General features: G+C 36.1%; 2 protein-coding genes across 3 annotated transcripts; both read left to right on the forward strand.

The window, feature by feature from the left end:
- The first annotated feature begins 258 nt into the window (after positions 1-258).
- LOC132063450 (V-type proton ATPase subunit D-like) lies at positions 259-27,770 on the forward strand. 2 transcript variants are annotated; one of them, XM_059455993.1, is made up of 2 exons: positions 259-392; positions 26,719-27,770. In XM_059455993.1, the coding sequence occupies exon 2, from the start codon at positions 26,736-26,738 to the stop codon at positions 27,519-27,521; it is 786 nt and encodes a 261-aa protein (XP_059311976.1). In that variant the 5' UTR covers positions 259-392; positions 26,719-26,735; the 3' UTR covers positions 27,522-27,770. The 2 variants fall into 2 exon arrangements, with proteins under 2 accessions (XP_059311976.1, XP_059311975.1); XM_059455992.1 differs by lacking the exon at positions 259-392 and adding an exon at positions 24,097-24,240.
- On the forward strand, positions 1,092-2,118 carry LOC132063451 (V-type proton ATPase subunit D-like). Its single transcript, XM_059455994.1, has one exon. The coding sequence runs from the start codon at positions 1,092-1,094 to the stop codon at positions 1,875-1,877; it is 786 nt and encodes a 261-aa protein (XP_059311977.1). The 3' UTR covers positions 1,878-2,118.

Below are 27,770 nucleotides of genomic sequence, written 5' to 3' on the forward strand. Positions count from 1 at the left end.
TCTCTCGGTGATTTGACATTTTCAATATCAACAATTTTTAAACCTAAGCTGTTGAAGTAAATTAGCAATTAGTTGACATTTCGTACAATAATAATCATAGTTAGTTTTTTTTTTCTTTCTGAAATACATATTGCATTTACATTAGATTAAAAATTATCCTTATTTTTTAAATCTGATTAGGTTTAAAATTGGAAAAAAGAAAAATTATTATAACTGTCCGAAAACTTCCAAATAACGAGTTATCCCGAAACGTTACAAATTTATGTCAATGATAGAGGCATAATAGCCAGTTTCAGATCGCTCTAAAATTACAATTATAGATTTTCGGCCCCTAGAGTTTTCTTCTTTACACAGTTGACCCCAATCTCTTTCTTCTCCGGCGAAATCTACTTGTAAGTCCCCTTGTCAATTGATTACTGGAATGCCTCAACTTCGATTTGTTTATCCTTCTTTTGTGAATTTTACAAGTTATATGCGCATGCTTGTTTATTTTTAAAGAGAACTAGATCACAAAGAAGTTGAATTTCATTTCATTGTGTTGTGAGTTTCAGTTCATGGGATGCAATTATTAAGTTTATGGATCCCCCCTTTCAATGATCTTTGATAGTGAAAGTTGAATTTGATTTCAGTTGTTTTTGTGTCTCTGGATTCATAAATTCCTTTCTTGTAAAAATAACTACTGGCCTTGGCGAAAGTCGAACCAATAAAAACAAATATAGAAGTTGTCCTGATGTCAAGTTCTAATCCTTTGCATTTTAAGCATCATAATTTATCTAGAGTACTTCTTGAACCCAAATCAATCAGTATGCTTAGATATGATGTGTTTGGTTAATCTTGAAAATCAACTTAATGCTACTGTGGTTCATGATATCGAATTTGCTGTTTTCATTATGGCTTAAATTATGTTAGAACATAGATAAATAAGGACTACTTAGTCAATAAGAAAATGAAAACCTGAACTGACAGTGTCATTCTGATGTTGGATTACACTTCCATTTTACAATTTTGTGTCCTATATCCAAATGATTTTTTTTTTTTTTCTACCAAAATTATATCCTTACTTCTTCTTTTCAGCTAAGTAGCTTGGCAAAATGTCCGGGCAAAGTCAACGTTTGACTGTCGTCCCCACAGTTACGATGCTTGGAGTTATTAAAGCTCGCCTTGTTGGAGCAACAAGAGGCCATGCTTTGCTGAAAAAGAAAAGTGATGCTTTGACTGTGCAGTTCCGTCAGATTCTAAAGCAAATAGTATCGACAAAGGAATCGATGGGAGATGTCATGAAAAATTCCTCCTTCGCTCTGACAGAGGCAAAATATGCTGCTGGTGATAACATCAAGCATGTTGTCCTTGAAAATGTCAAGACTGCAAGTCTTAAAGTTCGATCTCGGCAGGAAAATATTGCTGGGGTGAAGCTCCCTAAGTTTGAGCATTTCTCTGAAGGAGAGACCAAGAATGACCTGACTGGATTAGCTAGAGGCGGGCAACAGGTACAAGCCTGCAAGGCTTCTTATGTGAAATCTATTGAATTACTTGTTGAGCTTGCATCACTGCAAACATCATTCTTGACTCTCGATGAGGCAATTAAGACCACTAATCGGAGGGTCAATGCCTTGGAGAATGTTGTGAAGCCTCGGTTGGAGAATACAGTTACTTACATCAAGGGGGAACTTGATGAATTGGAAAGGGAAGACTTCTTCCGTCTGAAGAAGATACAAGGTTACAAGAGGAGGGAGGTAGAGAAACAGGCTTCCGCTGCCAGGCTATATGTAGAGGAGAAGGCTGCTGAAGACCTTTCTTTGAAGAAAGGTATCTCGCTTGGTTCAGCCCATAACTTACTGTCCCATCCTTCACAGAAAGATGAGGACATTATTTTCTGATGTGGAGGTCAGTTTTTTCTCTAAGTTATGTCTGTTGTCTAAATATAGGAGTGGATAATATTATCAGATGGAGAGATTTTTCCAGTTAAATAAGAGTTCCATCGTATGTTTGTACTTAATGAACTCTATGAGCAGCTGCCTCATTGGATAGTTGTGTGTGCTCTTTTCAATTTTTTTATTCAGAGACATCCTTGTATAAGTTTCCTGGAGAGCTGTTGAATGGAAATTTTATTTTTTCTCATATTGTGCACAAGCTTATCCTCTTTGTCTGTCACAAAATTGTTTCATGTATTTGATAATATTCTCTCCCTTCATTACATGGATACTGCGCTCAGAAACACAGATAGTGAAAACTGAAAACTGAAAACGGCCGTCCTTGCAAGGATTGAGTTGGCTGCACCAAAATCTTTTTTCTGTTATCTGGGAGATAAACTTGTTCTAAGCCTATTAGTTTTCAGAATCCTTTTTGTATGGGTATGTTGAGCGCGCGGCATTAGGTATAGAGGGAAAAGACAATAAAATATACATAAGTTTTATGGTTCCTTCTACATGTTTTCTTTTTGTATTCGTTTGTTAATTTAGTAAAGTTGTGAGCAGTGGCAAATCTAGACATTTTGACAAGGGGATTAAAAAAAAAATTCAAACTTGAGAACTAAAGCATTTTTTAAAATATTTTGCTACTACAGGGGGATTCAAAAGTTTATATATATATGAAAAAATGTTTTTTTTGCTCTATTTATGCAGTACGATTTTCCAATGAAGGGATTCTGAACACCCCCCTTATTGGGTGTGACACTGCCATTGGTTGTAAGGTTTGCTTCATCTCAGCTTCAGTGTTATCAAAGGCGCGCTTAAGCCCTGAAGCGAGGCTCAAAACATGTTGAGCGCTTCGCCTCGCTTTATGTGCGCTTCAGTGTCGTCATCAAGGCTCTAAGACATACTTTTCCTTGCCAATGAGCCTCTCTTGAGGGGGTGACACTAGATGATTGATATTTCACTTTATCGTAATATTTTTACAATTTCTTTGTCCATATATTTGTTATCCATGCTTATTATTATTAATCTTGGACTAAATATATATATATATATATATATATATATATATATATATATATATATATATATATATATATATATATATGTTTTGCACCATTGCGCTTTTTTTCATTAAAGCCCACGCTTTATTTGCGCTTCGCGCTTAAAGCCCCAGCTGACCTTAGACCTTTTTTGCGCTTTTCGCTTTTGATAACACTGCTCAGCTTTGAGATTGCTTGTTTTCTTGAATTCCTCCGTTTCTTGGAGTCCCAGATTTACATTTTATGGACACTGTCAGCTGTATTTGATGTTGATTCAGTGTATACTCCTGTTCTAAGGCCTTTGATGCAATAAATACATGATACTTAGTAGTTCATGACAAACTTATCAAAAGAAAATAGTTAGGGACATTGCTATAGTGCCTGTAACCCAGGTAAGTCTGCTATTCATTTAGAATTTAGATTTGAAAGGAAGACCACCATAGTGCATGCATGTCTGCCATTACCGTTAGCAAAGATACTCTTTCCTATCACTTGCCATATCCAGGGTATTTGGGGATTCTAATTGGACTACAAGAAAATACGTTATCACTTTAAGTGGCTTGGAACTAAGTGCATGAAGGGCCAAAGTGTTCAGGGGTTATTAGAAATAAAAGCATGGAAGGCTACAGAAAAGGTGAGCATATGTAGTACACGCAGTGCTTGTGGTAGTTAATCATTATATATCAAGTATTTAATACTCTATCCATCTGATTTCTCTATGTTTCAATGGCCTGTTACCATTGCATGAAAGAAATACCATCTTGTAGTAATATGTGAAGAAAAACGATAGCCAATCTTGGCTTATAGTATATTTTTAGGAGCTGGACTTTTGGCGCAGTTGATATTGCTGTACTTTCTGAAAAGAGACATTGAGATCCTAGTTAAATTATTTGTAAAGACATTGTGCACTTTTGGAGGGGAAATCATCTTGAACCTACACTTCCAAGATTCTTATCTTTCTCTTTTCCTGGCATATTAAATTTAAAGTCAAACGACGATGCAAATTCAATTACAAGTTGAACACTTTGTACTTCGAAAGTTAATAGTGTGCAAAAAATTGTGGAGAAAGGAGTAATGATAGATTGATAACTAAAGAGCTATATGGAGGAGCTAGGAGTACAAAAGTTGTTGATAGAGTCAATTCCCCTGATATTTACAGCAACTTCCAGGGGTCCAATGTTCATAGCCAAATAAAGAAGGGGAAAGAAGGCTGAGAGGAAGTTTCAACTGCTATTTAATGCTTAATAAGAACAGTAAATTAAACCCTAATTTACTGTTCATGCTTAGAATATAGGAGTATTACAGACGTCTTGGGCATTGTCAGACATTTTCTTATGTTTGTCTTCATAGTCCATCCAAAGCTTTGTTTTGAGCATCTGTTGTTTCCTTGTAATGATTGGATGCTGATCTTTGTTAGCAGAGAGGCTGTGCCATCTATTCTTATTTTTTTCCCAGTAAGTTCATTTGGTGGTGAACAAGGGGTATTACCTCTATTAAACAGTGTACTTTTGTGTTCAACAAGTTGGTTGGAAGGATGGTTGGACAAAGATAAATCTTCTTGGACTTTGCTAAACTAGTTTAGCTCTGTATAGGCTTTTGTACTTTCACCACTGATTTTGGGGTTTAACTTATCTGTGATCTGGAACAAATTGCACTGGGCTTTCTGAACTTTTCATATTCTGGTAGTCTACCGTAAAGACATATTGTTTACATTGGTGCTTTTCTTCCCCTAGTTTTAAGAAATTGGACCAGGATTTGGAGTTCTTTAGATCTGAAGGCTATTGTCTGTACAATGTTGGATTTATACGCTTGTGCTGTAATGACCATACCTCCTTGTTGAGTTAAGACACTGTAAATGAGACATCTATCAAGTAGTGAAGATAGGTTCTTCTTTTTTTTTTTTTGAAAAAAATAAAGGTATAGGTTATTATGCAGTGATACTAGTATGTCTTTGGTTTTGGTCCCCTACATTGAAATTTTTGTTGTATTTTTTATTTCACTATTGTTTTTATAACTGAATAGATTAAAAAATATGTAAAACTTATCAAATTTGATGAAGATGTAAACCCCAACTTTGGGCAGTCTCCTGCACATTTGTCCATGTGTTTTGAACGCTTCATAAATGCTTATTGCACAATGCATTTTCAATTTACTTTGTGCTTAGTCGAAACATTTCTCTTCTTTTATCAGCAAGGTATAATCCCCAAACAAACAGTTCCCAGCTGTTCTTCCAACTACAGCACACTAGAATCTCGCTTATAGTTTTTTCCCTTCTCAGATAATGGCAGAAGGATGGTGTTGGAATGGCGGTGGTCGATAAGATCTAGTTGAGGAGGGGTGTAAAAAAATAGTTTTCTACTGGTGAAGGTTTTTTCGAAGCGGGAGCTCACTGGTGGTGTAAATATGGTGACGTTGTGATTGAGGGATGGTGGTTAGAGGTGAGGCTTTTTAGTGGGTTGAAAGAGACCAGAAAAGAGAGGGTGTTGGAGGAGGTGGTGGCAGAGGAGGTGGAGATGGTGGTGGTGGAGGAAGGCGGAGGAGGGGCTGGTGCAGGTTTAACGATAGTCACATGGTAGCTCCAGGTGTTAAAATTTAGGCCAAATACATGTGCAGCCCCTTAAACTTCTCCTACTTTTCTATTTAGGCATCTGAACTCAAGGTTGTGCCTATTGAACATCTAAACTCCTCAAAAAATAGAACACGTTCTATTTCTATTGAAAAAATAGAACGTGTGAACTTCACGCGCAGCTGACATGGCAAAACATCCAATGAGACAATAACAGGTGGCTTTTAATTCCAGATAATCAGGGGAAAAAAGAAAAAAGAAAAAAATCTTCTTAGGGAAAACTCAGAAACTACTTGAACCAGCTGCTATGGCGCTCTCCCCCTACTTTGTTGTATCTCTCTTTTACTGTATCCGAAAGATTTAATATTTATCATGCACTTGGGAAATCAAAACCAATTCAAGCCATTGTCAAGGCGGATAAACATGAAGAATTGGGTTACTACTTGAAGACTTCTGGGTTAAGCATGGTAATTAAGCATGAAGAAGTAGTTCACCAAGATAACTAATGAGAAAATTAAATACCCATTTGACAATTTTAATGCAGTATGTTATATTTGGGTTCCTAAATGTGAAAAATGACAGCTTGTTTGTTCTTTGAGAATGGTGTGAATTCAAAAAGCACTAGTCTAATAAGTGCTTATTGAAAGCTGGGAAGAATTGAGAAGGACTCTGATTTAATTGCTGCGTAATTTGAACTTCGCAGCCACTATAAAACTTGTCGCCGGTCATGAAATTTTCGGCAAGCAGGTCGACGGCTTCAAATTAAAGTCAAGAGGAAAAGAAATACAATGAAAACAGAGAAAGAGATATAAAAGAGAAAGGGACCTATTTTTTAGATGTTGCACGCGCTCAAAGAGAGTGAATGTTACACACTTTGTATGTCAACAAAATGTGTCTAATAGATACACTTTTGGTGAAAGCCAATGCTCAATGGATGCATGCTCTAGCTGACATTCCTAACTAAAAAGAAAGAGTTTTAAGAGGCTACACGTGTATTTGGCCTAAAATTTAATTTGAAAAAAATAATGTTCCGTTAACAATTAAGGGCATGTGTGCCACCTTTATAACAGCAAGGACATATATGGATGACCCCAACTCTATAGAAGGCAAAGTTGGATCATTTCGTGTAATTTAGGGGCAAAGTTGACCCTTTGTCCCTTTTTATGTAGCTTTACAAGGTAGAAAATAATGTAAAATTAACCTTAAATTTACACATCCTTCATGTTTTGTGAGAGAAAAAAGCTCGAGAGGTAACTAGATTATGAAAAACCGGGAAAAGTCATATTACGGTAGGTTCGTTTATCTTCTTCCAAATTTACTTATGTGAATTTCATCAATCATTTGTTAATTTACATATTTATACTCAACATTCTCACAAAACTCTTCTGTTGAACTAATTTCGCCCTTCTTGTGAATCAACTCTATCCTGACGATTATGCGTCACATCTTACTTTTGCTCCTCTTGAAGTAGCGTATGCCTTAAATTGTTGCACAAGGAGTAGATAAGTGAAAAAAGAAAGTAGGTGTGTATGCATGTATATCATATGGTGTTATTCAAAAGCCTTCTGCATTTTAGCTAATTGAACCTGAAAATATGGAATCGAAGCACGATTTTTTTTTCCCCAACGAATCAAAGCACGATTCACTAAGACAGAACAGATTTTGCTATTTAACAATCAAAAGTAAGGGTAAGCTTCCTGTCCCAAAAAATTTCCTGCATTTGACTTTCAAAAGTTAGTCAAAGCTATTTTCAGTTAGTTTCTTAAACGAAAAGAATAATATTTATGAAAAAAAAAAAGTTAAAAAAATTGTTGAGGACTGGACTGATACTTATGAATCCACTCTGGACAAATATAACACTACCATAGACTTAGCAGATTTACAAGATTGATTTCATGATGAATTATTCTTTGACTATTGAAAGAAGTATTCATAAATCTATTTTGAACGACCACTTCTTGACTCCTTTTATCTGTAGAACAACTTGGTATCTCATTTTCTTTTCCACAGATGAATTTACAGCTCTTGACACATCTTAATTTCATTTCATTAATTTTTTTGCTTTCGATGTCCTCAGTTCTCCTTCCAAATTCATATTTTTAGAAGTCCCATTTGAAATCTTATCATCTTATTTTAATTTTTGTATAATCTAAGTGGTTGCAACAACTTAATTAGTTTTGGGTTTAGACCATGTTGAACCTTTATTATGTGTTTCCCCGGAAAAGAAACACCCTCTACCCCCCCCCCCCCCCGGGGCCCCACCCAAGCCCAGAATTGGAAATAAGAGCCTAATATCGTCTAAATAATGAGTTGCAATGTGTCTGGCTCTAATATCATGATAAAAAAATGAACTTTAAATCTAACTCAACATAAAAAAAAAACTAGCTTACTTTAACAACTAGTATTAAAGAAGAAGAAAAAAGAAGAGGTCCTGGGACCTGAAATAAGAACTTTAGGGTATTATAAAGAAGCATTATAATGTGCTAATTAATTTGAGATATTTGCCCCTCAAAATTGGGTTCAATCAATTTCTAAACAAGTATGGTGGTACATTTATCCATATCGAAAGCAAGAAAACAAAATATGAACATTCTTATTTCCTGTGGTTTATGTTAAAGAGAATAATACAAGTTAGCAGTTAGTGTAGTTAGATTATTAGGTGATCAAGAGTCAATGAGTCAATATTAGGAAGCATGATCAGTTATAATTATAACTAATTCTGTGAAGTTGAGTTAGTTAGGATGGTCACTGCAGATATACTAGTATATATACATGATATATCACATTGTAAATGTAGACTTAATCATTTAATTACGATCAATGAATCTTCTTTAGTTTCTTCATCTGATAACTGAATTCTTCTTCTTCTCTCTCGATCATCTTTCTCTCTTCATTTCTTGTTCAATTCACAGAACTCTTTAATGGAGTTCTGATCATCTTCATGGTATCAGAGCAGGGAGATTCTTCAATCTTCTGCATTGTTTCTTGTTAATTTTCTTGACTGATTATTCCGCAAAAAAGTTAGAGTTCATCGCAAAGAGAACAAAAGTTGCTGATAAACCTGCATGATTTCAATGGCTAATGATGAAATACCAGTCGGTGTCAATGGCAATGCCAATCTTGGAGCCAATTCTAAAAATGTAAATGGAGTTCATGTCAACAATAGCAATGGAAATAATTTTGGAAATAACAACTCTGGAAATCAGACAGTTCTTAGCTCAAATGTGACTATTGATCATAACCACCCTCTCTATCTGAGTGTTGCTGATGTAAGTAGAGTTTCTTTAATCTCTTTTCAATTGTTAGCACTACAAGAAAGTATAGAAATCGCAACAGCTCTTTTGGCAACAAAAATAATATAGTTGGCAAAAGTCAATGTTTCGCAACAACTTAGTTTTATTGTTGGCATATATGATGAATTTTTTTAAAATGAACTTTTTTTGTTGCCAAAAATTTAATTTTGTTGCCATATAGTATTGACTATTGTTGCAAAAAGTTCTTTTAGCAACTAAAAAAAAAAAGCTGTTGCACGACGTTGCAATAACAAATTAGTGGAAAAAGTTTATGCAATAATAAAAAAAATGTTGGTACCAAAAGTGCTTTTTGCTACAATAACCTATCTATGGCAACAAAAAAAAATTTTGTTGCCAAATGTCTTCTTTCTTGTAGTGTAGGTAGTGAGAATTATGCACTGTGGGTTAGATCTATGAGACTAGCTTTAATGGGAAGGAACAAGCTTGGACTTATAGATGGTTCTTGCAAGAAAGAAAAGTTTAGAGAGAAACTGTGGGATCAATGGATGGAGTAATGCTATAGTTCTTTCTTGGATCATGAATTCTGTAGCTAGCAGTCTTGTTAGTGGAGTCTTGTATTATGTGAATGCTTGGGAAGTCTGGGCTGAATTAAATGAAAGGTTTGATAAAACAAATGGTTCAAGAACTTTCAGTATTCATAAGGATATAGCAACTTTAACTCAAAGGACTGCATCTGTATCTGCTTATATTACTAGGCTTAAAGGTTTGTGGAATGAATTTGAGGCTTTAGTCCCTTCTCCTAGTTGTAATAATTTGAGGCTTTAGTTCCTTCTCCTTGTTGTAATTGTGAAAAATCTAGAGATTTTGTGATTTACATACAAATGTTGAAACTCTATCAATTCTTGATGGGACTAAATGATTCATACACACAACCTAGAAGTCAAATTTTGTTAATGAGTCCATGACCATCAGTTAATTAGGGCTATGCTATGGTAATCAATGATGAGAGCCAAAGGGCAAATAGTTTTGTCTCTACTTATTGCTGGTCCTTCTAATGCTATGGATACAATAGGACAAGGTATGAGTCACTATGATCAGTCCAACATGTATCACAGAGGTGGAAACTAGAATTTATGTCATATAGGAAACTAGAATTTGAGCCACTTTGATCTAGCTGCTATGTACTCTAGAAATGGGAGTCATACTGGTCAAAAATACAAAAGAGATTATAATCTTTAGTGTGAGGTGTGTAAGATCAAAAGCCACACAAGGGAAACCTATTACAAGATAGTAGGATACCCTCCTAGCTTCAAGAAAAGAAAGTTGGGAACAGGTCATGGTCATGGACAAAGTGGACCTGCAGCATACAATGCTGTCTTTACTGAGCAGTTAAGTGGTTCAAACCAAGCCAATGAGGGATTGATTTCTGTAAATATTACTGGTTTATATCAAGGATTATTTGATCAAGGTAAGATGGTACAACAGAACAATGGAAACCAACCTAGAGCATGTGTGTTCACTAAGGAGCAATATGACCAGATTCTTCAGATGCTGAACAAGAGTAGCCGTTTCTCAGCAAGTGTGAATGCCTCCTTGGCCAGCAATGCTACAGGATCTGAAGGACAAGCAGGTGACACAACTGGTAAGATGACAGGTATACATAATCCTTATCTAGCAAAACTAGTTCAGTGGATTATAGATACTGGTGCAACCAATCATATAGTATCCAGTATAGATATACTAGATAAATATAAATCCACTACCATAAAAAGTATGAATCCAAAACCAGTCTATCTACCAAATGGTGACATTTCTATGGTCACTCATACTGGTTCAAGTTCAATATCGCCTAGAAGCACACTTCAAAATGTGTTCTTATTGCCTCAGTTTAAATACAACTTGATGAATCAAAGGCCACAAAAGAATTAAAGTGTGCAGCCTTGTTTTATCCTGATTTTTGCATATTTCAGGATTTCTCAACTGGCATGGTGAAAGAGATTGGTAGAGAAGATGATGAACTATATCTACTCAATCAATCACGTCAAGAACATACATATCATGGAATTCTATCAGCTAACACAAATGCACAATGTAGCCAATCAAAGATCAACCTGTGGCACATGAGATTTGAACATGTGTCTTATTCTATTTTGTACAAGTTACTGTCTACTTCAAAAAATAATATATTAGAAGTAATCAATAAATGTACTATATGTGCATGTGCAAAACAGATTAGATTTCCATTTCCTGCAAGTAGTATTAAAAGTAATGACTGCTTTGACATTGTACACATGGATGTTTGGGGTCCATATAAAGTTCCCACTATTGATGGTTTCAAGTATTTCTTGACCATAGTTGATGATTACAGTAGAATGACATGGATTTACTTGTTGAAATTGAAATCTAATGTATGTGTCATTTTACAGTTTTTCCGATATATATGTGAAAACACAGTTCAATAAAACTGTGAAAATCTACAGAACTGATAATGGTGCAGAATTTGTAAATAGCATATGCAGTGCCATGTTTAAAAATGCAGGCATAATTGATCAAAGATCTTATGCCTATTCCCTCAAAGAAAATGGTGTTGCTGAGAGGAAACATAGACATATCTTAGAAATTACAAGGGCACTAAGATTTCAGGCCAATATCCCACTAAAATTCTGGGGATATTGTGTACAAACTGCAGTATATATCATAAATAGAATGCCGTCATGATTTGTAGTTGGTGTTTCACCTTATGAGAAGCTTCACAAAAGAAAACCTTCTCTGAATTATTTCAAAGTGTTTGGATGCCTGTGTCATGCAAAAATTGTACAACAAACTGATAAACTGCAATCTAGAACAAGAACTGCAGTATTCATGGCATACTCAGAAGTACAGAAACTGTATGATCTGACTTCTAAGTCATTTTTTGTCAATAGAGATGTAGTTTTTAAAGAAACTGTGTTTCCTTTTAGACAAAATCTAGCTGATCCACCAACTTTCAAACAAGTTGAGGTTCCTCATTATAAAAAACCTATGTATACTACTATTTCTGCTAATGATCTGATATCTACCATGGCTCTTATTCACAATGAGATAAGTGACTTGAGTGATAATGCAATGCATGATCAAGATATCCAACCTCAATAACCATATCAAGAGGAACAACAAGAGCAGCCAACAGTTCACACTACAAGAAAGTATAGAAATAACAACAAAAAATTTAATATTTGGTAACAACTTAGCTTTATTGTTGGCAAATGAACTTTTTTGTTGCCAAAGAATTTAATTTTGTTGCCATTGTATTGATTATTGTTGCAAAAAGTACTTTTGGCAATAAAACAAAAAAGTTATTGCACGTTGTTACAATAACAGCCGTTGGGAAAAGTTTATGCAACAAAAAAAATTCTTGTTGCCAAAAGTACTTTTTGCAACAATAATCAATCTATGGCAATAAAAAAAAATTGTTGCCAAATATCTTTTTTCTTGTAGTGTCAGGAACCAATATTACAAGTACCAACTGCAATACTAACTAGAGTCTCTACAGGAGGCAACACATCCTCCAATATAGATGAAGGATTTTGTCTCTTTAAGCTCTATAAACCAGGATACACTCTTTCCAATCTCAAACTATGTGTCTTATGACAACTTGGCTCCTAAATACCAAAAATTACTTAAATGCTTTCTTTGCTATTTCAGAACCATAAACATACGAAGCTACTAGAGATCCAAGATGGGTGGATGCCATGCAAGCTGAAGTGGATGCCTTACAAAGCAACAACACTTGGGAGATAGTTAGCTTACCAAAAGGAAAATTACCTATTGGCTGTAAATGGGTAGGAGATAGTTAGCTTACCAGAAGGAAAATTACCTATTGGCTGTAAATGGGTATATGATTAAGTACAAAGCATCCGGGAAGATAAAAAGATTTAAAGCAAGATTAGTTTTCAAAGGGTATAGCCAACAGGAAGGGATTGATTACCAAGAGACCTTCTCTCCTGTGGTAAAGATGGTGACAGTAAGGACAGTGTTGTCCATTGCAGCCTCTCAGAATTGGCATATCCATCAAATGGATGTTTACAATGCATTCTTGCAAGGTGATCTATTTGATGAAAATTACATGGATCTTCCACAAGGCTTTGTGAGTCATGGGGAATTTAAGACATCTAAACAAGTTTACAGACTCACAAAATCCTAATATGGACTGAAACAAGCTGCAAGACAATGGAGTGCAAAGTTGAAAGAGGCATTAGTAAAGTTGCAGTTTGTACAAAGCCAACATAATCATTCATTGCTTGTTAAAAAGAGGAGAGAAGGAACTGTGATCATATTGGTATATGTTGATGATCTACTAGTAACTGATGACAGTCTGGTTCAAATTGAAGAAGCAAAAACATCCTTACAACAAGTATTCAAAATGGACTTGGGAGAATTGAAGTTCTTTCTTGGCTTAGAGTTTGCCAGATCTAAAGAAGGAATCCTGATGCATCAAAGGAAATACTCCTTGGAGTTAATTTCAGAACTTGGTTTGTCAGCTGCTAAACCAGCTTGCACTCCAATTGACACAAATGCAAATCTAACAACAAAAGAGTATGATGATTATTTGAAAAAGACAAGCAGTGAGAGAGTCAAGGACACTAAAGATCCACTACTAACAGATGTAACTGCATATCAAAGGTTGATAAGGAAGCTATTATACCTAACTGTCACTAGACCAGATATTGCATTTGGAGTACAAACTCTGAGTCAATACTTACAACAACCTAAGAAAAGTCATATGGATACTGCCTTAAGGATTGTGAGATACATTAAATCTCAACCTGGCCAAGGTATACTAAAGTCAAGCAAGCCCATTCAGACTATGTGTGTACTGTGATGGTGATTTGGCAGCATGACCTCATATTGGGAAATTAGTATCAGGATTACTAGTCAAGTTAGGATAATCTCTTGTATCTTGGAAGTTAAAGAAGCAAACAACTATATCTAGAAGCTCTGCAGAAGCAAAATACGGAAGCATGGCATCTGCACCCTCATAACTCACTTGGTTACTTGGATTATTAACAAAATTGGAGGTGAAAATTAAACTACCTGTGATCATATATAGTGACAATAAATAAGCCGTACAGATAGCTACAAATCCAGTTTATCATGAGAGAACCAAACATATTGAGATTGATTGTCAGTTTATTAGAGAAAAAATACAATAAGGGAAGGTACAAACTCAATACATCTCAACAAATGAGCAACCTGCAGACCTACTCACCAAAGGGGTTATAGGAGTGCAACATCACTATCTAAATGCCAAGTTAGGTGCATTGAACATATTCATGCCACCTAACTTGACGGGGAATGTTAAAGAGAATAATACAAGTTAGCAGTTAGTGTAGTTAGATTATTAGGTGATTAGTGAACTGTTAATGAGCTGTCAATATTAGCAGTTATGATCAGTTACAATTATAACTAATCTATGAAGTTGAGTTAGTTAGGATGGTCACTGATATACTAGTATATATACATGATATATCACATTGTAAATGTAGACTTAAGCATTCTATTATGATCAATGAATCTTCTTTAGTTTCTTCATCTGATAACTGAATTCTTCTTCTTCTTCTTCTCTCTCAATCATCTTTCTCTCTTTATTTCTTGTTCAATTCACAGAACTCTTTAATGGAGTTCTGATCATCTTCAGTTTAATTATTCCTAACTAATGGCTGCCTCTTGAATTTTAAAATAATAAAAGTTACCCCTAACTTTTTACCTCTGATACTTTTTGTAAAATAAAATTTAGGGATGAAAAAGATTTTTTGTTAGGAAAATTGAGTTTTGAAAGTAGTCCAAGGGAAAGCAAATTAAAATTGATGAAATTAATAAAAACCTGATTTTAGTATCTCATCTTGTAATTAACAAAGTGCTTAATACAACCATTGAATTTATCATTTATAAGAAATATTAAATATACTTACGCCTCAAGAAAGTATTTCTCATTCTTATAAAACCTATAAACTGAAACTTTTTCGACCTAGAACTAAAATTATTAGAAAAGGGAAAAGAAAATTATAGAGATAAAAACCAGAAGAACAATTTGATTTAAAATGAAAAGCTGCGGTCTAATAAGAATCCAAAGATGGAAAGCGCGAGTACAGCCACATGCTTGAACTCATGTGAGAAAACTACTTAATACTCCTACTTCATAGTGATGAACGAAGCCTTTAGAAACTAGGGTACTACTTAATTATTGTTCACATCGGAGTAATTAATTATTACCATCTAAACCATCAGTTTCATGTATAAATACTTGAAACCCTATCAGCAAATTTAGAAACAATTCTCAGATCTCTACTCCATAAACCACCGTTATTTTAGGGTTAACAAGCCAAGTACTTGTATTCTTCATAGTTATAACTACGTGCTCCATTATTTTGCCTCCGTTCTTTCTTGTTTCTTTTCTTTTTACTTAGATATCCATCATCCATCAATATTAGTACAATGGCAAAGATACTCCGATCATTCTTCTCGTCCAATGGGTTACAGGTTTCACCCTACGGCCAGGGAAGTCATGAAGTATCTATTAGGGTTTGTGAGAAACGAAACACTTCTGGAACAGTACGAAGTCATGCAGAATGTTGATCTTTACGCGGATAAGGACCCGTGGAAGATTTTCGAAGCTTATGAGGATATCAAAAACACTCGTTACTTCATAACTCCGCAAAAGAAAGGGAAGGGCACTTGGAAATCTCAAAACAAAGGCCAAGAGGTGTTTGATGATAAAGGGAGACTCATGGGGTACGTTAAAAGTTTGAAGTACATCCCCTCTAACAAATCTTCGAACAACGTTAATGGTGAGTGGTTGATGACTGAGTATTCTTTGTGTGATCATTATGTTGATGCTGGGGAAATTAAGAACAAGGGCTACATAGTTTGCAAGATCAAGAAGAAGGAAAAACTCGGTGATAAAAGAAAAGAAAACAATGCCAACAATATTGAGGTTAACGATGAGAATATGCAAGATGTTGCAGAATATATCGATTCTGTACTACAAGATGATGGAATAGCAAAGGGTGAAGAGACTATTACGGAATATCTAGCGGAGAATGAAGTCGAAGATCATGTTCTTGCTTTGTTGGATTGTTCTGATGATGAGGAGAATATTGAAGAATGCCTAGATCAGGGGGATGAAGTACTCGAACACCATGCACATGCTAATATATTACGGTCCGCCGAAGATGTCGATCTGGATAGTATAAACTTTACACTGTAAATTTATGCTAGGTTTCATTAGTTTGATCCCAAGCTAGCTTTAATTTGATAAAGACAAGTTTGTAATGTTTTCTCAATCGATATACGCACTCTGATTTTTTTAATTACGTTTTTCTGTAATAAATTAGTAACTAGCTACTAATACTAATATATGATCGACGTAATTAAAGATATCGATCTCCTTAGTTAATTCTGAAGTTTCTCGATATATTCCTATTTGTCTCTCTCAAAGATATACTGTGTTATTGCTAATTAGCTAGCTACCCTCTTTAATGTTAAATTACATGGGGTATGGCAATCACAAGCTTGTAATAATTGCTCCAGTCATGAGATCACCCTCATAAATTAACTAAGAATTTTTAATAAAGGTGGCCATTGTCAATTTTATAACACTATAAATTAGTAACTAGCTACTAATACTAATATATGATCGACATAATTAAAGATATCGATCTCCTTAGTTAATTCTGAAGTTTCTCGATATATTCCTATTTGTCTCTCTCAAAGATATACTGTGTTATTGCTAATTAGCTAGCTACCCTCTTTAATGTTAAATTACATGGGGTATGGCAATCTCAAGCTTGTAATAATTGCTCCAGTCATGAGATCACCCTCATAAATTAACTAAGAATTTTTAATAAAGATGGCCGTTGTCAATTTTATAACACTATACGTACTACTTCCTCCGTCCCAACATAAGTGTTCCTTTAGCTAAAAAAAATTTGTTCCAAAATAAGTCACTTTAGGAATTCAAGACCAAAATTAGGAAATGTTTCAAACTATGTCCTTAACATCAAAGAAGTAGTCCTCTTTAATATTGTTCAATTATAAAAAAAAAAAAAAAACATCTAATAAATAAGAGTAGCTTAATAAACTAAACATTGTATTTATTGTTTTTTTAATGGGCGTGAAATTAAAGAGCTAAGGTGACACTTCATTTGGGATGGATAATTACTAGTTCCAAACTGCTATCTAATTCTTTGATTTTTTTTTTTTTTTTAAATCTCAATTCTCAGATGTCATGGAAATCATAAGAAAGTGAAATAATTACAAAGAGATTTCTTTTCTACTTATATATAATAGAATGTACTTTGGAGTATCCACTGTATAAGAACTAAGGTTTCGAACTATGAAGGAAGAAATTTTCAAGAAAATAATTCACTATTTGGTGTTTGGTTGATCGAAAATGTTCACCATGGTAAATCATGACTTCCTCACTTATATATGAGCAGATTTTCTTATAATTATCTGTATTTTAAATTTCATATTACTAGCTTCAATTAACACTAATGAGAAATATAATTATTACTGAGCAATATTCTTCCGAGGAATTTTAATCTATAGTTTGGGAATAACAGAAAAACAATATAGTTGTAGTATGAAACTTGTTAAACAATATAGTAGTTACGGAGAGTTTTAACCATTGTAAAAATCACGCAGATGACTTATTTTACCCCTGTGCCTCCTCTTATTAAGTGTTATCAAACACATTACCATTTGTCATGCCAAGAAAATTTTAACCGGTGAAAGTATAGCTTTATAATTATAATACTTACAGAAATGTGATAGTGTAGGGTTTTTTTTTTTTTTTTTTTTTGGAAAAATTACACTGTGGGTTAATTAGGGTAACAATGTTATCAAAATTGACTCACATTTTCAAATCTTACAAAAACTGGCTACTCCCTCCTCCTCCCCCCTCTCTCTCTACCTCCTCTCTCTCGCTATCTCTCTCTCTCTCTGCCTCATCTCTCTTGCTCTCTCTGCCGAGTCTACACTCTCTCGATCACCAGAAAAACCACACATCTGGTGGTGGTGAGCGAAGTAGTGTGGCTGGTGGTTTTTGCTGGAGCTCCGGCGTGATCTCGTTGAGGTAGAGATAGAGATGAACGGGGAGGGAGAAAGGCCACAGCTGCTTGTCGGACGTCGTTGGTGGTGTTGGAGTTCACCGGAGAACGGAACTCCGGCGACGGCTGGTGGTTGCTGCTACTCCGTCGTTGGTGATGTTGGAGTTAATTTCTATATAATAGTGTATAAGAGGTGTGTATACATTTATATACACACCTCTTATACACTATTATACATTTTTATGCACCTATATACATAATGTATCTGTCTTGTATAAAAGTGCACTTCTTATTCAAAAACCAGTCCAGATCTATGTTTATACCCATTATACAATATTGTATAAGTGCGTATTTTCGTGTATAATTGTCACGACCCAAACTGGAGGGCCATGACAAGTACCTAGCCTTACTTGTCGGGTACCACTAGACATACATTTGTAACGTAATCATAAGCATAGGTGGGCCACTAGGGCCGCCATGAGACAACTTGCTGACTCATAGAAGTAATAGACTGAAATAAGACAAGTCTGAAAGGACATAACTACAAAAAATAAGCTGGACATACTGTACGGGCCGACAAGGCCATACAATATCTGACTGTACATAACTGTCTACAAGCCTCTACTGGAGTACAAGACATAACGTGGTCAGGACAGGGCCCCACCAACCCATACATATGCATATATAACCATACTGACTCACAAGGCAACTCCGGAACAAGTGGAGTACAACAACACTGTCTGCTAAGTTGATATCCTACTGGGAGAGTCGTCAACCTGTATATCAAGACCTGCGGGCATGAAACGCAGTGTCCCCAGGCAAAAGGACGTCAGTACGAATAATGTACTCGATATGTAAGGCATGAAAACAGCATAATAGAGACATGAAAGTAACATGAGACAAGAGAGAATCACTGTACATCTGAATTGCCTCTGAGGGCTAATGATATGTATCTGAATTGCCTCTATGGGCATCATCATCATCGTCATTATCATCATGTAACCAGCTGATCAGGTGGTAGTGCTTATATAATGCCGTCACCTTCCCCATACCCCGTACATATATATAATACATAATATACGTGTATATAACGCACGCGGGATCACAGTCCGTATATATATGTATATATATGTATATATATATATATATATATATATATATGTATATGTATATATATATATATATATATATGCAATGCATGAATATGATAAGAGTACATCCTGACTCTGTGGAGTGACGTAAAGTCGTTATACCTCCGAACATCTTTATGAGACAGCATTTTCCTCAACAAGTGACTCTATGAATCATACTGAATCTGTAGAAAGGCTTACTGAAAACAACATTATAGAATATGAATCAACATGGAACATCCCTAGCTACTAAGAATGGAGTCATTATGGAGTAGCGTTACGTTTACTTCCGTTCATAAGGATCATGTCAAAAGAAGAAAAGTTAGCCTTAACATACCTCAAGTCGTCCAAGCAATCCAATAATGAGCTTATTACAATTAGCGCGCTAATCATACAATAAAGGAATGCATACATAACTTAGATGCGCTAGTATACCACGCGTATCAACTGATAACTCGATTCCAATAAAACGGGCAACATCTCCCCTTATCCCTTAGTCACAATAACATATGCATCAACCAACAACAACCACAACAAATTTACATAAGTTTCTTAAACTTACTTCAACAAGTATCCCAAAGTTACACAACAAATAACCCAAAATATACTTCGTAAACTATTGTTTATCCTCTCTTCCTTTTCATGTCTATATAGCAAAATCATGACAACATGATAACACCATCACCTGTTACCCATTTACCATAGAATTCCAGCGATAACATGCCAACGACAACAACTAACATATCATATGAGCCTCTTATACTTCCTTCAATAATCATACAAGAATATACGTCAATCAACTCTCAAGTATACTAATATACAGGAATGATATACACTTCCCTTCTTCTCACCCATGAAGTATAAACTCAACAATATCTTAACAACATCAAATACTATCCATATACATAGAAATCACCCTAATAACACAAAGAACAACATGATCAAGATCAGTCCACAACTCAACTTATATCCCCAGGCAAGTTTAAGCTTTTCCCTTACAATTCCTTTGTTACACCTTGAAAAATTTCGCGTTATCAAGACTGTGGACGGCTTAGTAGGAGCTCAGGGGAGAGCAGATTTACACAAGGATTATGGATAAATATTATGTCATCTGAGCATGAGAACATATATATGACATTTGGAGAGTGTATGGAGTAAATCGGTTAACATAATCACTCGATGATAGCCCTCGAAACCATGAGTTAAGGTGGGGCCCACATGTCGGGATTTTGTAAAGGATATATTAAAAGTGATACAAGTAGTACGTGGAAAGTTGAGCAAGTCCTAAGAAGGACCCATAAGCCAAATATGGACATAAGCCCTCCAAAAGGACGATTTAAGAAAACGTTTGCGGATGATCTGACTTGGAGGGGCAAAAACGGCATTATAAGTTTGGAATTTGGAAAAACACCAAGAATAAAAGTTGTAGATAATTGAAAGATATTTCCAACCATAGGTCTTGGGCCCTCACACGATGTCGTAATCAAGAGTTATAGCCATTTTAAGAGCAAGACCCCAAGCTACCAAATGGTTCCGCGGGCCCCACATGAATAAGTCGGTGGAACCGACCTGGGGGGGCTATAAATACCCCATCAGCCCCTTTTTTCAGCATATTAACATCCCAAAGATTCCTAGAAGCCTCTCAAAACATCTCCCAAATATTATAGTCCGATAAATCAAGAATTTAACAAGATTACGCCAAACTAGTCCGTGAAAGGTAATTGTTCTTGCTTCTACTTAAGCTTGGCGTTGGAGGAAGTTGATGTGGCTGAGTTTCTTCAAGTATAAGGTATGTTATTTATCCCATCTTTTATGTTGAGTTTATTTGAAGGTCTAGCAAGCCTTAAAAATAAAACTAGTTATGGAGAAAAGGTCATAGAGTGTTATATTGTAGTTGTTGTGTTTATGGGCTGTTTTGGACGTGTTGTGGCCGTGTGGATGGACTGATTTACGCATATAAAAATGGTATCTAACATTGTTGGCGTATTGATGAGATTATACTCCTTGATTGGGATGGAAGAAAGTGCATATTGTTGTTGTATGTTGAAAAACGTCGTGTGAGATGTTCATGGAATATGTTGGTATGAATAATAGTGTTGTTGATGTGGTATTATTGTTGTTGTTGTTGGTTGTTGAATTGAGAATTTGGGCTAGGCATATAAACGGGGGAGATCTTTGCACCGATTTTCGAGCGAATATGAAATAGTTTGATTTGAAACTTGGAGTAAGTATGCGATAAAGAGGCTAACGTTAGTGTCAATCCTCTTAAATGTAAACTTACGAGCTCGGACGAATAAGCGTAGCCAATAAGAGGTGGAACAGGTATGTAAAGCTTATCCTTTCTTTCTTTTGGCATGTCTTAGATGTAAGTAAGATATGATATGATACGAGCCTTGGGGTAACTCCACTCTTAAGTTCCGAGCATGTCTATGATTCTTATTCACTTCTTGATATCAGCCTTCGTAATGTAGTCGAGCTATTGGCCTCGAGTCTTTTGTATGTCTGGATAATGAATGTTGCATAAAGAGTTTTTATTCCTAAAGTGTTCTATAACGTATAATGTCCCTAACTTTCATAAATGGTCTCGGATTGCTATGATATGTTCGTAGAGAATTCTATAATGAATAATGCCCGTAACTTTCATAGGCGGGCTCGGATTGGCTTGATACATGTTTATGATCCCTGAGACGTTATGTGACATACTTCGTAATGATATTTCAAGAGTCCTAAGTGTGACTATTATTCGGATACTCGAGCGTTGATTTGTCTACTTATCTATTGAGTCTGAAATGATGATTTCTATGCATATAGTTTCTCACTATTCTGCTCGTGCTAGCTGTTATTACTTCTTTCATCGCGTTCCCGGCCGGGCATGTACTCGTGCACAACTCCACCGCATTATTCACCGCGTCCCTCACTAGAGGGCGGGGCACGTATATATGTATATGATGATATTCACCGCGTTCCTCACTGAGGGCCGGGGCACGTTATATGATATGATGATATTCACCGCGTCCCTCACTGAGTCTCGGGGCACGTTATATGATACGATGATATTCACCGCGTCCCTCACTGTAGGTCGGGGCACGTTATATGATATGATGATGATATGATGATACGGGGATGGCGGCTGTGACGGCATATGATGATCTATTCACCGAGTCCCTCACTAGAGGGCGGACACGTTATGCGTACATATGTACATGATGATTATTTACTTATGTTCCTCGGTCCATAATGGGTGGATATGATATTGATACGCATGATTTATGTTTCGAGGCAAGCCTTATGATTTTCTATACTTCCTATTTCGGTGATCCCATACCGTATATCATGCTTTACATACTCGCACATATTCCATACCGACCCCTTTCTTCTGGGGTCGCGTTTCATGCCACGCAGTGTATACGGATAGTGAAGATGTTCCAATTGGATTGGCGAGCTCCATTTCCTTCCGAGCGCCGCCGAGTCGAGTATCTATGTTATGGTATCTTGGTTCATGTTAGAGACTTTGCGGACGAGTCACGTATATAACATGTCGTCTCGTAAACGGCTCCGTAAGCCGATGTATCATTATGCATTATGTTACGATTTCATATGATTACGGATTTTACTTGATTTGAAAAGACGAAAAAGCATGTTGTCCTTTGAAAAGCTTCATTATGCATTCATTTCATGGATTTAAGAGTCCAAGAAGATTATGAGTATCACGAGGATCGGCGGGTTCGCTTCGTACCAAGTAAGGGTCGGTGCCCATCATGCCCCATCAAGTAGGGGTGTGACAAATTGGTATCGGAGCGGTTCGTCCTAGGGGTTGTACGCAAAGTCGTGTCCGCAGAGTCCCGTTTATGGTGTGAAGCGCGCCACATTTATAAACAAGAGGCTACGGGGCATCTAGGGTGGTTACTCTTCTTTCACATCTAAGATCGTGCGATAGAGCCAAGTCATAGGAAATGAAACTCCTTATACTAACCTTTGATTTCAGCAGAAGAATGGCATCGATAGAAGAAAGTGACTAGCGATATTGGAAGTTACAGAGCACGCAGGTAAGCAAAGGTATGAAAGATATATGTCGGGTAAGATATTGAAGTATGATTGAAATACAAGTTGAAGATTAAAAGAGAAAGTAAACAAGAAAGTGTAACGAGGTGCGAGTTTGAGTTGGGCATACGAGGTATGTTCATCATTTTAAATCTTGTTGTTGATATTGAGCCCCTGCGCGGGCGTGATATGATATATATATATATATATATATATATATATATGTTGGCCGCGAGGCATTGTTGGTATTTCTGCGTGCGTGTGTTTTGAGATAGTAACAATTACAGAGGAAACTCGCCAAAATTTTCCTAGAAATAAAGAGAGAATGAGATATAGGTTTGTAATATGTCGGAAAGGTCGTGCTAATAGTAATGATGAGATTTGACTAAGCTACGAGTACGGCCGACATCGAGGAAGAAGTTAATTCTCGAATTGAGGATAATAATAATTAGAAGGTCGATAGCGATATGGTAAAAAGAATTTGGAGAGAGGGCTTGTAATCCTAAGAGATGATTTAGAAAAGTATTTGGTAAATCTTGATGAAGTGTTATTTAAGGTACCGACTAAATTGATAAGCAGGGATGAATTACGACGAGCTTATATCCCAACTCAGATTTTGCCTCTTCTACATCCTTAAATAAGGTCCATATCACAAAATACGATCCGTATTCCCTAAGATACTGTCTGTATATTACAACCTTAAAATGAAACTTCGACGAAACGTATTCTCTTCAATTCACTTATTCTTCAATCCTTCCATAAGTTACTAAACATGAACTTAAACCCTCATAAACATAAAATAGGCATGTCTAATCTCGTATAACCTCGAAGATAATCCCGGTGTCCAAGACTAGGGCAACCAACATACGACGAATCTCAATGTACAAAACTACGAGGTGTAACAATAATATTGTATAATTATATTTTTTAGTGTATATACCTACACATTATACACTTTCATACATCTATATAGATAATGTACCTGTCTTTTGTCTAAGTGTATAACATTGTATAAAAATCAACAAATTGTACATTTATGAAATTTCCCTTTTTTTTAGGTATTAATCGGGAGCCGGTGCCAACTCGGACTCAAGTCCCAATTGAATTTTGGCCCCGATAGTTTCGTGCTTGGCATAGTTGACCCCACTCTCTTCTTCCTTTGTCTGAATCTCGTGGTGATCTCTTTTTTCTCCGGCGAAATCTACTTGTAAGTACCCCCTTCTCTCTGTTTCCTACCAAAACCTTACTCGATTTGTTCCATGTTGATTTCTCAATCGGTTCGCAGTATCCTAGGATGCCTCAATTTCGATTTGTTTATAAGTACTTCTTTCTGATTTTTACAAGTTTTATATGCATTCTTTTTTATAATGAGCTGCCCTTTGAATATTGTTAAAGAGAACTAGATCACAAATAAGTTGAATTTTCATTTCATTTCATTGTGTTGTGAGTTTCAGTTCATGGAATGCAATTAAATTAAGTTTATGGACCCCCCTTTCAACCATCTTTGAATTTGAATTCTGAATTTGGTTTCAATTGTTTTGTGACTCTGCTCCATGAATGCCTATAGTGTATCCATTACCTGGTAAAAAAATAAACAGAAAAAGATATGTCCCTTGTGTTCTGCTATAGCAGAAACCCCCCAAATCTAGAGTTTACGGAGCCAAGATTTTCACTGGGGGTGTCAAAATATAAAGGAGTAAACCCACAAAGAAGCCAAGGGGAGTCAATATATACATAAAAAAGTTCTTTTTACCTAGCTACACAGTGTAGTTTTTCGACGAAGGGTGACACCCCTTGAATACATGTGGCTCCGCCACTGCTTGTGTTGGTGGGAGGTAGCAAGTACTAGGTGGAATAGTCGAGGTGCACAAGCTGACCCAGACACCACCATCGTTAAAAAAAAGAAGCCATAACTTGAATTTATTTGCATCATTAATTAATGTGTGATCTTGTTACTTCTTCCAGTATGGTAATTGCTCTGAGCTGCTTAACTGATCTGCCTTCCTGATAATTTTTTTTTTTTTTTGAGACTTGTAACAGTTAATCTATATATCCATAGGTGTACTACATCAAACTATGTAGTCCCCCTCCAAAAGGTTACATTTACAGCATTGATCTCTACAGTTTTCTATTCTTACAAGAGATCTAACACATCAAAAATATCTTCTGTCTGATCTAAAATTTCCTGTTTACACCAAAAATAAAAAAGAGCTAGGCAGTTCATCTTTAACTTCTGTAAATTGTTCTGCTTGTTCTCAAAACATCTCTGGTTCCTCTCTTTCCAAACAGTCCACCAGATACATGATGGGACAATCTTCCATCTCTCCTCTTTTCTTCCTGATAATTTCTCTTAATAAGGGTAAAAAAAGCAAAAAAGTGTGACAATGAAATATCTATCATTGAATTCTGAGCTTTTGCCACATTGAATGTGAAAATAGTATGAAGTCATTCACAAATTCCCTTGGAATCATAAGTCATAACTACTGACTTTGGCAAATAGATATGAATCGTTCTGATGATGCAATTTCAACTTCTAACCGTTTGCACTTTAAGCATCATAATTTATCTAGAGTGCTCCTTGAACGCAAACCAATCAGTATGCCTAAAGACGTACTGAGGTTGGGTTAGTGTGTAAAAGAAATAGATATTAGCATCTTTGATAATAACATTTTTTCTCTTCCTGGAATTTTAATCATCGTTAGTAGAGCATAGATCTGATGAGTTTGGTTATCCATGAAAGTTAAATTAATGACATCAGATATAGGTAAATAAGGACTGCTTTATCTGTAAGAAAATGAAAAACCAAACTGACAGTGTCATTCTGCTGTTGGATTACACTCTCATTTGTGTCCTATATCCAAGTGATATTTTTTTTCTATGAGTTTATATCAGTGTTGTGAAAGGCGAGCGCCTTCTCGCCAAAGGCGAGAGGCGTGGCGAGGCGTGGCTCTGCCGCCTTTTAGGGCTGTGGCGATGCCACCTTCAACAGGCGCGCCAAAGGCGCTAATCGCGCCGAGGCGAGGCGACAGTGGGTTTTTTTAAAAAAAAAAGCAATTAAAAGAAGTTGAAGACTTAAATGAAACTTATTATCAAAAGAAAAACAGCAGGTAGGGTTTTTTTTGCCTCCTCCTCTCTTCTCCTCCAAGCTTTTCAGATACCTCTTTCTCTTCTTCTTCTTTTTCTTCAGTTCTTCTTCTTTCTTCCTCCTCTGTTTTCAACTTCTGCTTCTTCTTCAGTTCTTCTTCTTTCTTCTTCTTTATTTCCGGCGACTTCTGCATTTTTTTTCCTTCTTCTATTCTCTTCTTCTTTTTCTGTACGTTTTTTCTCCTCTGTTTTTTTCTTTTTCTATTGAAGATCTTGAATTTGAATAGACTTTTAGTATTGCACTATTGCTTGAATTTTAGTGTTGCTTGTCTTATCACTTATGAATTATTGAGTCATTCAAGTTCTAGACTTTTAGTATCTACTATCTACTTTTAATTTTTGAATTGAAATATTTGCGAATATGTTATTGCTGGTGAGATTTTGATTATTTATATATGCAATTAAATATTTTAATTTTTTGGTATTTATTGGCGCCGCACTTCAAAAAGGCGAGCAGCCTTAAGGCGAGGCAGGTCCTTGTCGCCTTTTGTCGCCGCGCGCCGTCGAAAACACTGATTTATATCCTCACTTCTTCTTTCAGCTAAGTAGCTTGACAAAATGTCTGGGCAAAGTCAGCGTTTGACTGTCGTCCCCACAGTTACGATGCTTGGAGTTATTAAAGCTCGCCTTGTTGGAGCAACAAGAGGCCATGCTTTGCTGAAAAAGAAAAGTGATGCTTTGACTGTGCAGTTCCGTCAGATTCTAAAGCAAATAGTATCGACAAAGGAATCGATGGGAGATGTCATGAAAAATTCCTCCTTCGCTCTGACAGAGGCAAAATATGCTGCTGGTGAGAACATCAAGCATGTTGTCCTCGAAAATGTCAAGACTGCAAGTCTTAAAGTTCGATCTCGGCAGGAAAATATTGCTGGGGTGAAGCTCCCAAAGTTTGAGCATTTCTCTGAAGGAGAGACCAAGAATGACCTGACTGGATTAGCTAGAGGTGGGCAACAGGTACAAGCCTGCAAGGCTTCTTATGTGAAATCTATTGAATTACTTGTTGAGCTTGCGTCACTGCAAACATCATTCTTGACTCTCGATGAGGCAATCAAGACCACTAATCGGAGGGTCAATGCCTTGGAGAATGTTGTGAAGCCTCGGTTGGAGAATACAGTTACTTACATCAAGGGGGAACTTGATGAATTGGAAAGGGAAGACTTCTTCCGTCTGAAGAAGATACAAGGTTACAAGAGGAGGGAGGTTGAGAAACAGGCTGCCGCTGCCAGGCTATATGTAGAGGAGAAGGCTGCTGAAGACCTTTCTTTGAAGAAAGGTATCTCGCTTGGTTCAGCCCATAACTTACTGTCCCATCCTTCACAGAAAGATGAGGACATTATTTTCTGATGTGGAGGTCAGCTTTTATAAGTTATCTGTTGTCAAATATAGGAATGGATAATATTATTAGATGGAGAGATTTTTCCTGTTCAATAAGAGCTCTGTGCATGTTTGTACTTAATGAACTCTATGGGGAGCTGCCTCATTGGCTAGCCGTGTGTGCTTCTTTCAATTTTTTTGATTCAGTGACATCCTTGTCTTTTGTTTCCTGGAGAGCTATTGGTTGAAAATTCTATTTTGCTCATATTATTCACAAGA

This window comes from Lycium ferocissimum, chromosome 7 (genome assembly GCF_029784015.1).
Source record: "Lycium ferocissimum isolate CSIRO_LF1 chromosome 7, AGI_CSIRO_Lferr_CH_V1, whole genome shotgun sequence".
Classification (NCBI taxonomy): domain Eukaryota; kingdom Viridiplantae; phylum Streptophyta; class Magnoliopsida; order Solanales; family Solanaceae; genus Lycium; species Lycium ferocissimum.

Excerpts from the sequence above, each read along its gene's own strand:
- LOC132063451 (XM_059455994.1), top strand. The coding sequence starts at position 1,092 with ATGTCCGGGCAAAGTCAACGTTTGACTGTCGTCCCCACAGTTACGATG.
- LOC132063450 (XM_059455993.1), top strand. The coding sequence starts at position 26,736 with ATGTCTGGGCAAAGTCAGCGTTTGACTGTCGTCCCCACAGTTACGATG.